This window comes from Mytilus galloprovincialis, chromosome 5 (assembly GCF_965363235.1).
Source record: "Mytilus galloprovincialis chromosome 5, xbMytGall1.hap1.1, whole genome shotgun sequence".
Lineage (NCBI taxonomy): Eukaryota > Metazoa > Mollusca > Bivalvia > Mytilida > Mytilidae > Mytilus > Mytilus galloprovincialis.
This window is the reverse complement of record NC_134842.1, coordinates 70,575,113-70,590,459: the sequence shown is the minus strand read 5'-3', so window position 1 is coordinate 70,590,459 and position 15,347 is coordinate 70,575,113. Positions and strand designations below refer to the sequence as shown.

The 15,347-nt window shown below is 32.2% G+C and overlaps 1 protein-coding gene across 2 annotated transcripts; it reads left to right on the top strand.

Moving 5' to 3' along the window:
* Window positions 1-2,531: 2,531 nt before the first annotated feature.
* Window positions 2,532-15,112, top strand: LOC143076325 (heat shock 70 kDa protein 12B-like). 2 transcript variants are annotated; one of them, XM_076252046.1, is made up of 5 exons: window positions 2,532-2,572; window positions 3,650-4,073; window positions 5,270-5,509; window positions 8,728-8,869; window positions 12,010-15,112. In XM_076252046.1, exons 2-5 carry the CDS (start codon window positions 3,732-3,734, stop codon window positions 13,050-13,052), a joined length of 1,767 nt encoding a protein of 588 aa, XP_076108161.1. In that variant the 5' UTR covers window positions 2,532-2,572; window positions 3,650-3,731; the 3' UTR covers window positions 13,053-15,112. The 2 variants fall into 2 exon arrangements, with proteins under 2 accessions (XP_076108161.1, XP_076108160.1); XM_076252045.1 differs by having other exon boundaries at window positions 2,549-2,665.
* The last annotated feature ends 235 nt before the right edge of the window (window positions 15,113-15,347 follow it).

Below are 15,347 nucleotides of genomic sequence, written 5' to 3'. Positions count from 1 at the left end.
TAATTTTTCTATTGACTTGATTGGAATTTTCGTCTAAGTTAGATAAGAATTGTTAAAACTTTCTATCAAAAATGAGGTGACCTTCATGTTAATTTGATTAAAAAATTAAATAAAAAATATTTCCCTTTTCATATCAAACATGGGCTTCACACAAATATCACTTAGTTACAAACATTAGAAACAAACATTTGTCGTACATCTTACAAATATCAATTAGAAATATTATGTAAAAATGCTTATACAATATTTCTTTTTTCATATCAAACATGTGCTTCACTCAAATATGCACTTAACAAACATTTGGAAAACATGTCTATCATACATCTTACAAATATCTTTTAAACATATTATCTTAAAACGTTTATGAAACAGTTTTTAACTAATATTTTCTAAATAAAATCGAAAAAATATATTGTTATGATGTTATTGAAATATTCATTAGATATTACCATTTTTATATTTTTGATTAGGACATGAAAATTATATTGATGTTACATCAAAAAGATATTTTATTATACATCAAACCTATGCTTTACATAGATATTAATCAAAAATGTTTTATAAATATTTCTTTTACACATAAAAAAAACTATATATATTAAATGTAATATAAAAATGTCAATCAGATATTGATTGAATATTGCAAAGAAATATCTCCTCAACATACAATTGTTCTCATTTATAAAACTGTCTATTTAACATTTGAAAAGCATCAGCAAAGAATATATATTTATTTATTATAAAAAAATATTTACAAAAAATGTTTGTATATTAGCAATCAAACACTGGGATGAAATATTATTGTTAAAATATCATTCATGCATAATTTCTCATGTAAAAAAAATGTCTATAAAATAATTTTTTGATAAATATTTTTGACAAACATATATATACCCAGTCAATAATATCATGAAAATATTATGTGTTAGCTGGGTGGTTTGCTTAAAAGTATAAATTATATAAAAAGGCACATGAAGACCTGTTTGTGACCTTCTACTGTTGTCTGTTCTATGGTCGGGTTGTTGTCTCTTTGACACATTCCCATTTCCATTCTCAATTTTATATTTAAGAGATTGTCATAGTGTATGTTTCTACATGTGTTTTCATTCGTAATGAATGAACTTAACTTAGAATATCTGAATTACGACCGTAACAAGTCATGACTAATAAGTAGGATTTTTTACCTATAATAGTAAGAGCCGGCAAAATACCCACTGCCTTTACATTTACCAGTGTTATCCTTTTCTATTCATTGCATATATGCTGGACAATGATAACGAAAAAAAGACGCACATGGTCAAGCCGTTACCCTGTGACAAGTGACACAGTCGATTGGGTGGTATTAAACCATGACAGTTATGTATGCGTGCATACAAACTTATCGACTCCAAGTTATTAGCAGAGGCGGATTTATGGGGGGTGGGGGCCAGGGGGCCCTGCCCCTCCCTTTTTGGGAAAAAAAATGGTTGCTTATATAGGGAATCACTGAATCGTGACTGGAGCGGGCCCCCACTTATGAAAATTTCTGGATCCGCAACTGATTAGACCATATGTCGTTAAAATAAAACACAAAATAAAAAAAAAAAACTGCACAATGCCGCTACCAAACGAAATTGTACAAACTTCAACAATGAATAAACAAAAATGCACATTATATATATTGCGAACGCAAATTTCGAAATAATCAATTAACTGTATGTTAATTTTAGTTTGAACAAATGTTGAACGACTTATTTTTTTTTTAAATAATTGAAAATGTCTTGTCTATCTTTCCTGAAATATCTTTATAGAATATTCTTACAGTCTTTAAAAGAAATATCAATTGCAAGGGTTTCAAACAGCCATTATGACAACGTTCCATCTATAGTGAGTACGGGCGCTAAACATGCATGTACTAAAGGATTCTATAGGAGACCACATGTAGTTTTCTGTGTCTTGCATTTCAAAGATTGGATAGCTGCAGCTACAGTTAAACCCATTTATATATACATGTTCTTCTTGATATTTCTAACAGTGGGGGTCTACGGAAGACTATCGGCCTCGACAATTCAGGTGCTAGGTTTTAGTATAAAACAAAATGATGTATTTAATTGGAACTTGTTGGCATTAGAAAATAAAGCAACATATATAAGGAAGCATTTTATTAGTGTTAACCTCAATATAACGAAAGCCTGAAATGGGTCAAATGAAATAAAATTTTAACGATAGTACCCAATTTAAAATGGCGATGTCGGGTTATCTAAGATACATTTTTCGTCAGTTGTGCTTATGTGAATATCAAAAATTCGAAAGTTTTAGTAATTGCAGAGAAAAAGAAAACGAAAAAATTAAAAAATTCCCCCCCCCCGCCCCCCCCCTTTAAAAAAAAAAGAATTGTGGTAATCGTACGCGTCCTGATAACGAGTAATCTCTTTTTAATTCATCTTGAAATACAGCCACTGAAATATGTTATATCAAATATAATGCGCGAACTAACAAATCAAATTGGGTTATAAATGTACATGCACCTTAATTGTTGTCTTCAACATGTTCAATAAACTTCCTGGATCGTCATAGAAAAGTTTGCATGTTTGTACGTCCCAATTCATACCGTTTGTGTATCATAATTAGTGACACAAATTGACTAAATGGTACTGAAATATTTGTTTTGACAACCGTTAACATGGTAACATGATTTTGTAATGTTATTTATATTTAACAGATCCTCAGATATTTGTCCCTCTAGACCACACGTAAACCGAAAGTAAATAATTTACTTAATAAAGTTGAGAATAGAAACGGGGAACATGCATGCCAAAGAGACAACACTACAACCAAAGAGCAGAAAACAACCCAAGGCTATGTTATGATGGATCATATTTATAAAAAAAGCAGCAATTTTTTAAAAAGATGAATAGCCCTAACCTGATTTACTGAGAAATTATGAAAACTTTTTATTTATACTTAAGTCTAGTAGTTTGTCATGTTTATCTTATAAATATTTTGTCTGCTGCTGCAATAGTAAAATTGTTTTTGAGTGATCAAACCTCCCCATACATACATCAGGTCGTTAGCTACTCTTTTGAATTGTTTTACATTTTGTCATGTTGATGCCTTTTAAAGCTTACTTTGCGGTATGGGGTTTGCTCGTTGTTGCTCCATACGGTGACCTGCTGCTGACTAACACATAAATCTTTGCCATTTGGTCTCAGGTGGATAGTTGTCTCACTACCAATCGTACCGCATCTTCTTATTTTATTATATCTTAAACTCTTCCTCTTTCATATCCAAAAATGAGGGCCCTCATGGGGTTTTTGATTATGTGATTACTTGGCCGTTTTTTTTAATGATTATTTGATTATTAAGCCAAATATTTCATGATTATTTGATTACCTAGGACTGTATTTTTAGTTTATGATTATTTGATTACTAAAGATAAGCAAATATTTAATGATTATGTGATTATATTGGCAAAAAAATGATGATTATGTGATTACTAGGACCCCCCATGAGGGGCCTCAAAAATCAACGCCACTTTGCTTATTTGAATATTATACGTAAAATTAGAAAAACACTACTAATTTCTGGCTATGTAGCTAGTGTTTTAATTAAACATCCGATTAATTGACTACTTTTCAAGCATAATGTATTCTTCTGTCTTCTCTTATAGAAATTATGAGGCAGGACAAACCCTTGTAGATTTAATAGATGATCTAGCATGATACGATCTACATATATAAGAGATCGGTAAAATGGCAGACATGTTTGATCAAGACGATGACGTAGTTGTTGTCGCCATTGATTTTGGTACCACTTATTCAGGATGGGCATTTTCCCTTCGAGATAAATATAAAAATGATCATCTAGATATACAAACGCACAGTGGATGGAAATCAGGTGATGGATTGATTACACCAAAGGTCCCTACGTGCATTCTTTTTGACAAAGAAGAAAAGTTTCGCTGTTTTGGATATGAAGCTGAAAACAAGTATGCCGAATTATTAGCGGAAGATAACGGTGGCGGATGGAAATATTTTAGCAATTTCAAAATGTCTTTATTCAGTAATGATGATGGTTTAGCTGAAAATTATTCTGTAAGTTGTATTTTACGATATTTTATTTTATCTATTTTAAGGCAAAATGTAAACGAGTCTTCTGTATAACCGCAAAACACCCAGAAGGCTTAACTGTAGAATTGAAAATTGATGGATCGAAACCTTAGTTTGAGACAATGCACAATTCCCTAAGCCAGCACTTCGGTATTTGAAACAATCATATACCCTACAGTCAACCATGAGCTCTCTTAAGCATCGGTTTATCTGCTGTATATGGTAGAACTCAATAAAATTAATGATGACAATCTTATTACCTATAGTCGGCCATGTGTTCTCTTACGTATCGGTTCAACTGTCGTATGGTAGAATTCAATGCATGATGAAAATCGTATACCCCACAGTCTAACAAGGGCTCTTTTAAACATTGGTTCAACTGTCGTATGGTAGAAATCAATACATGGTGACAATCGTATACCTCGCACTCAAACAAAGGCTCTCTCAAGTATCGGTTCAATTGTTGTATGGTAGAAATCATTGAATGATGACAATCTTATACACCACAGTCAAACAAGGTCTCTTTTTATGCATCGATTGAACTGTGGTGTGATAGAAATCAATGATAATCACAATCTTACAGTCAAACAAGGACTCTCTTAAGTATTGGTTTAAATGTCGTATGGTGCAAGTTGAAGTGTGATGACAATGTTATACCCTACAGTCAAACAACTACTTGAGCATGGGTTTAACCTGTTATATAGTAAAAATCATTGAATGATGACAATCATATACCCCAAAGGCAAAGAAAGGCTCTTTTAAGCATGGGTTCAACTGTTGTATGGTATACTGATGGAAATGAATGATGACAATCTTCACCCAGTGGGTAATCATCCAGTTTTCTTTTGGATGTTCTTAGTAATTTATTTAGTTTAAACATTATTTGATACTTAATATTCATAATGTTACCAAACACTTGTCATATAGGTTCTAAACATACAGGCTATATAAGAAACAAACCGTGCTATTCGTTCACAAATGCATTTTTTTTTTTAAAGTTTCAAGTTATTGTAAAAGGTCGTATGTCATTTGGCGCATAGGGGATAGTTGTATCATTGGAATTCATTTCGCTACTTCTGACTTTTATAGCTGATAAATATTCTGTTAGTTGAATGTTAACTTACTTTAATCGCGAAAGTAAATTAAGAAAATTATGTGGAAATATATGATATTTCATCCAGATACCTGGAACTGGCAGCAAGAAAATTTCAAGTAAACTCATGTTGAAAGATGCATGTGGTAAAAGCATGACAGCAATGAAAGTATTCTCAGAATCCCTCAAATTTTTGATGAATAACTTTCTCAATGTATTGAAAGAAAGAATACAGTCACCTCCTATGCAGTACATTTCCTGGGTTCTGACAGTTCCTGCAATTTGGACAGATAAGGCAAAGGAATTTATGAGATTGGCAGCATTAGAGGTAGGTTATTTCACGAAAACTTAGGTATTTCTTGCTATTCAAAAAAACATTCTTATCCATATAAAAAATGCATATCTGATAAAGTTGAGACTCGCAATACATTTAGACAGAAATGGTGTGATTTTAGAACCTGACAAAAACAGTTATAAATTTTTGACTCATAATACAAATTTCACATCTGAAGTCACGAAAACAAAAAGACGGGAAATACCAAAATTCGAAGAAAAACCGAATCTAGAGGCTCTAGATAGCCTGTGTCGCTCACCTTTTTATAAAGGCATATCATACAAAGCACACTCTCCAGCATTGTAGACTAGCAAATACTTCATGTCAAAAACCTCTTTTTTGCTGATCTTGTATTACTGATTTTGTCTGTTTAGTTTCTTTAACTTATGCTTTGCTGATTTTTTATTTAGAGTTTTTATTTATCTATCATAATTCAAATCATATGAGGCATAACAGAAAAGAGCTTTCTCTATACATATCATAGTTTTATGATAATAGGCAAACATAAAATTAAAAAAAATTCGTAAAATTTGTCATTTACATGTATGGTCAATAACTCCTATAAGAATTTGTCTATCTTTTCCTTCAGATTTTCTCTATTTATAACAGTTCAAAAAATAATACACATAACTTGCATTTTACTCCAGACTATGTTCTATTTTTAGCCATGTTAGTCATGCTGGTTGATAGGCGGGGTAATCTGATACATGTTTTTACTAGATACCTTAATGATAATTGTTGCCAAACTTGGTAAAATTTGTCTCAGTAGTTTCAGAGGAGAAAATTTTCGTAAAAGATTACAAGAAATTACCAAACCATTGTTGAAAATTCACTTTGAAGGGCAATAACTCATCAACGGGTCATTTGAATTATTTGTAGATCTTACTTTGCTCTACAATTTTGCTGTTTACAGTTCATCTGTATCTCTTATAATATTCAAAAATATTGATTTTTCAGAATATGTATTGATTTTCGAGTTTCAGTTAATTTCATGTATCTAGGTGAACGAATATCTAAGATACAATACAGAAATTGGACATATATTCCACATGTTCCATAGAAACATATGAATGTAACAAATCAACATTAGCTTGCACTGTATTACATGTAACAGTATTCGTCTATACCAATTTTTAAAACTAATGAAGTCGTCTCGCAGGCCTCCATTTTTCTGAAAATTTAGTGCTCACCCGAAGTCTTTAGAACAGGTTTGGCCATAACGAAACAATTTCAAGTGTATTTACAATTAACACAGTGTGTATATGTTAAGTATGTTTAAATGAACAAATGTTCCCATAGTTAAGGACTTTATTCGTTATTGGTTGAAAAAAGTTCCTATATTTCGACTTTAGTGGAACCTTAATCCAACTTATACAAGCTATAAATGTATGGTCAAAGTCATAAAACTGTCAAGCCTCTAATATAAAAGACCAGTCGACGGTTTCGAAGGCTTTTCAAAATCAACTAAAAGTAAAAGTCCAGGAATGTCATCTTCCTCCATCTTTTCAATCAGATCATAAATAAATCTTGTAAATTCTACTATATATATATACATACCTTTAAGAAACCCTTTTTGTGTTTATAAATACCAGCACCTTTTTAGTCTATTTGCTAGTCTTGCTGTCGCTATCTTGTAGTCTACATATAACAGTTCTTCAGATAAAATTTTTAATAACCCTCCTTTGGTATACAAGTAATGAGTCCCTGTCTTTGAGTGATAGAAAAATTTTCATATTCTCAACAGTGAATTCATCTATACCAGGTGATTTAGAATTCTTCATATGTTTAAGAGAAGACAAACATTCCTGCATTGTTAAAGGTCCCTTCCAGGAACACACCTCTTCCTCATTATGTTTTGTAATAAAAGGATTATCATGTTGAAGAAATGTGTCCCTGTGAATTTCAAGTAACAATGGATAAGGACTAGTATACATTTGTTTTATAAAACTGGTCTTGTTCATTTCTAATATACTGGGATCTGTTATCTCAATCTGGTCCTCCAATATAAGTTATATAGTTACTTCTTTTTTCACTCAATATTTTCAATTTGGGTTATATTCCACCCCTTTCTTGGTATTCTGATTGTAATTTATTCTCCATTTTTTTTTATCTATTAATAAATTTATATAGAAATTCTTTTTCTTTTTTTATTTCCTTCCTTCCTCTGGAAAAAACTAAAATGAGATTGCAGATCCGCGGACTTTCATCTTGATCATATCCATAAAAGATGATAGCTTATATTTAGCAGTTTATCCTCTGTATCAATATCGATAGATGGATCAGACTCATATTCGTCAATGAGAGTTTTGATGCCTCCTTTTACTTTCTCAATAAATTCTGTTTCCCTCAAAAGACTGTTTTTACATATCCATGTACCATTCCCTCTTATTTGACCAGAAAACCTTAAATTAATCAATACAGGAGAATGATCCGATCTATGACTAATCCCTCCGTCTGATAAAATTACAAATACTTCTATATCAGAGGTTGTCACGAAGTAGCCCAAACGACTTTGTTTATGATTTGGATCCCGCCATGAGTACCTTTTATCAAAAGGGTGTTACAGGCGCCATATATCTAATAAATCTAGTTTATGCATTACCTCATGAATCTTAAGCTTGGCTTTTAACGTGGGTTATTTTCACCTCTATTATGTAATTTGTCCATGTTATAATCTTGAACAACATTCCAATCTCCCGCTACTACACTTGTCGAATTGCCATAGTGGGATGGTTTGGTTTTATGTTCTCAAAAAATTCCATTTTGTAAAACTATATACCATTGGAGGCTTTCATTTGGCCTATTTGATTCAGAGGGTATTTTTTTGTAAACGGACGACGACGAAAGACGGACGCCAAGTGATGAGAAAATCTGACTCGGTCCTTTTTGGCCAGGCGAGCTAAAAAAAAAAAAAGTCGACCCCATGAAGTTGAGGATAGTACCAATTTTTGATAGGAAACTAGTATCCCATATGAAATGTGTGAACTACAGTGTGTCTTCAAAGTGCCTGCTGAATATGTATGATCATGTATATAAGAAATAACAAAAGCTAATAATATTACACCTTCAATAACTATGCGATTAAACTTCTTTAAAATATTGTCAATCTAAATATTTATAATAACTTTGAAAAAATCCGACGAGGGTTGCGTATATTGAGAGGGGGGAGGATTAAAAAGAAAAAAATTAATACACATTAATTCGTATTGTAGGCGGGTATCTCTGATACGCACTTGTATGTGGCATATGAACCTGAAGCAGCGGCATTGTTTTGCAACGAAGTTACTTACCAAAGTAATGAAGAAATGTCTGTATTTAAACCTGGAGAATCGTTCTTAGTTCTGGATTGTGGAGGTTAGTTAGGCATAACCGATTAACGTAAATGCCAGTTAAGTTGGATCAGGCTATTGACCTGAATTCAAGTTAGTAAGCTTATACATTCAGATTTAGTTTGTAGTAACGTTAATTCCTTATTACATTCATGTCACTTAAAAAATGATGCGTATGAGGAGAGTATATTTAAACCACATTTATCATATGACATCAAATTGAGAATGGAAATGGGGAATGTGCCAAAGAGACAACAACCCGACCATAGAAAAAAACCACAGCAGAAGGTCACCAACAGGTCTTCAATGTAGCGAGAAATTCCCGCACCCGGAGGCGTCCTTCAACTGGCCCCTAAACAAATATATACTAGTTCAGTGATAATGAACGCCATACTAATTTCCAAATTGTACACAAGAAACTAAAATTAAAATAATACAAGACTTACAAAGGCCAGAGGCTCCTGACTTGGGACAGGCGCAAAAATGCGGCGGGGTTAAACATGTTTGTGAGATCTCAACCCTCCCCCTATACCTCTAGCCAATGTAGAAAAGTAAACGCATAACAATACGCACATTAAAATTCAGTTCAAGAGAAGTCCGAGTCTGATGTCAGAAGATGTAACCAAAGAAAATAAACAAAATGACAATAATACATAAATAACAACAGATTACTAGCAGTTAACTGACATGCCAGCTCCAGACTTCAATTAAACTGACTGAAAGATTATGATTTCATCATATGAACATCAGGCACAATCCTTCCTGTTAGGGGTTTAGTATCATACCATCATAACATATATGAGAAGAACATAACCCGTGTCATGCCAACAACTGGTTTTTGAATTAATGCGTTTAGTTCCGATGCAAAGACCCTACAAATGAATCAATATTAACGCCAAAATATGCAATCTTTAATGACCTGACAACAGTATCGTAACTATATCCCTTCTTCATAAGTCTATTCAAAGGTTTTGTTAGTTTTTGAGGTGAATACTGACACCTTTGTGCTTTATAAAGAATATTTCCATAACAAATTGGATGTGAAATACCTGACCGTATAAAAAGTCTGCATGTTGAGCTATATTTACGAATGATGTCCTATACCGATGATAAAATTCAGTAAATGTTTTGACTAGTTTGTGATATCGAAAACCCTGGTGTAATAATTTTTCAGTAATACATAAATTTCTCTCGTTAAAATCTAAAACATTGTTATATACACGAGCGAATCGTACAAGTTGAGATATATAAACACTGAAAGATGGTGACAAGGGAACGTCACCATCTAAAAATGGATAATTAACGATAGGAAATGAAAAAATCATCTCTTTTATCATAAATTTTAGTATTCAGCTTTCCGTTAGTGATATAGATATCAAGATCGAGGAAAGGGCAGTGGTCATTGTTAGTATTAGCTTTATTTAAAGTAAGTTCAACAGGATAAATTTCTTTAATATACATACTGAAGTCGTCATTATTGAGAGCCAAAATATCATCCAAATATCTAAAAGCATTATTAAATTTGTTTATCAGATGATGTTTCGATGGGTCTTTGCTTATTTTTGTCATAAATTGTAACTCATAGCAATACAAAAACAGGTCCGCAATAAGTGGTGCACAGTTAGTCCCCATTGGAATTCCGATAATCTGACGATATACGGAATCCCCAAAGCGAACAAAAATGTTATCTAGTAAAAATTCAAGGGCAGATATAGTATCAAAGCATGTCCAATTGACATAGTTTTTTTGTTTATTGCTACTGAAAAATGACCTAAAAGAGTTTGAACATATATATTCACATTCTGACTTTTTAAATGCCCATTTAATTAGGTGTGTGAATTTTTTCATGTATATATATATATATATACTAGCATTTATCTGTGCTTTCACCAACTTAACTACGTGTTCTGATATCATAATATAATTCTGATTAAGTATATTCCTACAACTGATAAAGTTTGTATTTTGAGTGAATATACAGTTGGCATGCATGATGTCTTAAATTACTTTCGGTTATCTAATAAATGTTCAATTTTACAATATAAAAATGCTTATGAGATTTCACTGGCTTTGTTGTATTGAAAACTATCTAGATTAACCAGTAAAATCAAACCCATCAGTTAATCTGCGGTCATATGTCACATGTTTTAGTACTTGCAACACCCTTTTGTGATACATTTATAAACATGACTGTCTAAAATTATGGAACACAACAGCTGCCTTATGACACCGATAATCATATTATAAAGGGTTGAGATGTAACAAAAAACATTTTTAAAACTATAACGACATTTGATTTTGATACTCTGGCAATTTGTTATATCACTAAGATAACTTTATATAAGTTTTGATACAACATGGAGATACCTTTCCGGTCTATTTTGTCATGAAGACATTCTGTTAGACTATGAACACATCTTGTTATAAATGCTATTCTGTCATTTTACTATACTATTATGCGATATTGCTATATCATAAAGATACTTACTCACTTCATGGATAGAGAATTGTCTCATTGGCACTCATACCACATCTTAAATCTATACATGTTATATTATAAAGATATATTAAAATATAACATAGAGCAACTTTTTCATACTATTTTGTCACTTCACTATACTATTGTGGCATGTCACTTTCTTATATCGATAAATTTGTATACAATTATAAGAAATATGTTACAAAGAAGCACAAAAATGCATTTAGATGAAGCGCATTAGCAAAAATGAAAGACAAGAATACAAAAATTTACCAAAGCCCAATAACATAATAACGTAAAGTAAAATTACAGAGCCACGTCATATGTATCAGGAAACACAAAAAGGCATATAGGCAAAGCACATTAGCAAAAATCAAAGTCAAGAATACAAATATTATCATAGAACAATAACTCAATACCGGGATGTATAAATACAGAGCCAAGTCATATGTATCAAAGAAACACAACAAATCATATCAACAAAGCACATTAGCAAACATGAAAGACAAGAATACAAAAGTTATCATAGAACAAAAACACAATGACGGAATGCATAAGAACAGAGTCACGTCATTTGTATCAAAAATTCTTCGTGTAATATCTTAACCCTAATGATATGATTATCGTCACCATAAGGCAGCTGTGGCGTTCTATACCAACTGACGGATGATCACACCATTTTGTAGGTGGAACGGTAGACATTGCAACCTATCAGGTAATAGAAAAAGGTAAACTGAGAGAGCTCCATCAACCTTCAGGAGGGCCATTAGGAGGTACGATGATTGATAAGGCTTTTTTGAAATTCATGGAGGGCATATTTGGAAAACCAGTTTGGAGTAATTTTGTGAAGAATTATATCAGCGAATTTCATGATCTGAAAAGGCATTTTGAAGCAAAGAAAAGAACAGTCGGTGAAGACAATGAAAGACAAAATGAGTTCCTAACCATTCCGCGAAGTTTATTTGATGTTTATGAGGAATTAAATCATACAAAATTCGAATCTGCGATGGATATTAAACAAGTGAAGGACAAAATTAAGGTTCCAACAAAAGTAATGGTTACACTTTTTGAAGAGACAACAAATAATATTGCCGATCACGTTTGTAAACTTTTAGAAGAGCCAGGTTTAACAAATGTTAAAACTGTTCTTATGGTAGGTGGGTTTTCGGATTGCTCGTTACTTCGTCAGAAAGTTAAAAAAAAACTTTCAAATATGTTAGTTATTTGCCCCGATGATGCAGTTTTATCAGTTGTAAAAGGTGCCGTAATATTTGGAAATAATCGGGAATGGATCCAGGAACGTATTTGCCCGCGTACATATGGAATCGCCTGCAATGTACCGTATAACAATGAACAACCATATGCCAGTTTGCAAAATTATGATGGTCAAACAATGTCAACACATGTCTTCAAAACGCTTGTTCGAAAAGGGGATCCTATCTTTATAGGGAAAAGTAAATTTGATTCCACATTTGGTCCAACAACAGCTAGCTACAAAAAAGCTACAATCGGGGTATTCTGTTCATCGGAGGCAGATCCTTTATTTACCATTGGGGTGAATGTTAGAGAGCTTGGAATTCTAAATCTAGATATTCCAGATACAATGAAAGGAACCGACCGAGAAATTGTAGTTACGTTGACATTTTGTAAATCAACAGAAATTGAAGTCGTTGCATACGAGAAAGGAACACAGAACAGAGTTAGTCGAAGATTTAGTTGTCTTGAATGAGTGGCTAGTTACACCACGGTGACGTCAACTAAAGTATTTTATTTGTCATGTGATATTACTTTTAAAAAGCTTACTTAATTTAATAACTAATGTTGAAAAAAATCATCGAATTGCTGAACCTCATTAATTAGAGATATCGATTTTGTTATGTGAGTTTCTCTGATGGTGTATTTGTTAATTTCTTAGATTTATACATTTGTGAATGTCGATAAAATAGAAAATTTTTAGAGTTATAAGTGTTCGGACAAATGAGTTATGAAGTCAGACAAATTAATTATCTTTCAACTTGGCCAAATAGGAAGTTACAAATGCATGATATAGAGTGCTAGAGGCTATGATACCATTGATACACGTGGAACTCGTCTGAATTCGCCTGATTCCGTATGAGGATTCATAGTGCCGGTCTCCCTAAAGAATTGCCAATTGCCCGTAAATGAACTGTAATTTCTGTAAGGGTTTCATTAGACAAATTTAGAATTGTTATGCTTTATAAAACTTTACAATAACTAAAAATAGTCAGAGTTGAAATGTTCCTCAGTCACCCTTTGCAATATTATCTTATGTAACTAGGCGTATTCGTTCCTCATTCCAATCGAACGTTGCTGCGTATTTATACATCCCGGACAACCAAACTGTCGCCCCTCTTCCCTAGTATTTTTACTAATGACCAAATATCAAAGTCCATCCGTAGGATTAAAATTATAACGTAGGTTTGAAGAGTGGGTCGACCAGGAGGAATTTGCTTTATAAATATACAAATGCACATCTTATTAAAGAACAACTGTTGAAGGGTCTGTATGTAGTCCACACAAGGCAAAACTCATGCACATGTTTAACATAATTTGACCATTGCCAATCATATTCCCATTCTTCCTCCTGGTCGGGTCCTTTGTTGTACTAATACTCCGATTAGTAGTTACTTTTTCTCGTCTTGTTGACAATGCAACCATCATTATTCAAAATTTTAATGTCCTGTTAATGTTTTTACAATTGAATAACTGTCAAGTGCTGAAAACTATAACATAAATTGGTAATTAAAAAAAAGGATGATTATTATTATTATTTAATTTATAACATGACAAATTGACTAACCGACATCGATTATACTTTAGATATGTGTTGGTTGAACTCTTTAAATTTATGTTTGCTGCAAATAACATTTGAACCCTGAAAAATATGTCCTGTTCTGAAAACACTTTTGAGTTGATCTCTTTTTTCAAAATGTGTACTGTTTTTGTGTTTCAGTTTTTGCTAGTAAATAGTTATCAAAGGTACCAGGATTATAATTGTATACACCAGACGCGCGTTTCGTCTACATAAGACTCATCGATGACGCTCAGATCAAAACAGTTATAAAGCCAAACAAGTACAAAGTTGAAGAGCGTTGCAATATTCATTACTATTTTGCCTTATTCGATGTGTTTTTGCAATCATCTAGTATATGATTTTACAGTAACAGTTATATTTATCTGACTTTCTTGTATTAGATTGAAAATTAAGATAGCGTAATCAGCTCCATTTCCTCTATATTAATTGCGTAGTGGAATTAACTATTTGTGGATTCTTAAAAATTCTATATATAACTTTTGGACTATTTTTAATCTCGGTCTATTTCTTAAATTTATTCTTACATACTTTTGATTTTTAACCTTATATGCTAACATTGCCTATGTAAATTTTAAAATTGTTTGTATGCACAAAAACGCCAAATTTATGTGACGTATAAAATTTTCTGACGTCAGAGACACAAATCAATGAATGTGTTTGTAGATAGATGTTTTTGTGTTCTGTTAAATTGTTCCTTTTAAAATTGTTTTACGATGATGACTGAAGTACCCATATTTTGACTATTTTATTTATTGAGTCTGTTTAGTTAACACATCAACTCAAATATAACGGAATTTGATGAGACTGTCATCAAAGTGAGAAGGTTAGCGCTATAAAACCAGGTTTAATCCACCATTTTCTACAATTGAAAATGTCTGTACTAAGTCAGGAATATGGCAGTTCTTGTCCATTCGTTTTTGATGCGTTTTGTTATTTGATTTTGCCATGTGATTATGGACTTTTCGAATTGAATTTCCTCTAAGTTCAGTATTTTTGTGATTTTACTTCTTTGTTTTTTTTTTATTAAACATGTTATATCAAACAATTAGAATACATATCAATTCAAAGACTTGCATTTTCATTTTTGTTAGTGGTTTGTATGAAAAATTATCCATTGGTTTCCAAGAACTAAAGATTAAGGAAACCAGTCACAATTTCATCAACTGATAATTATTTAGATACATATCA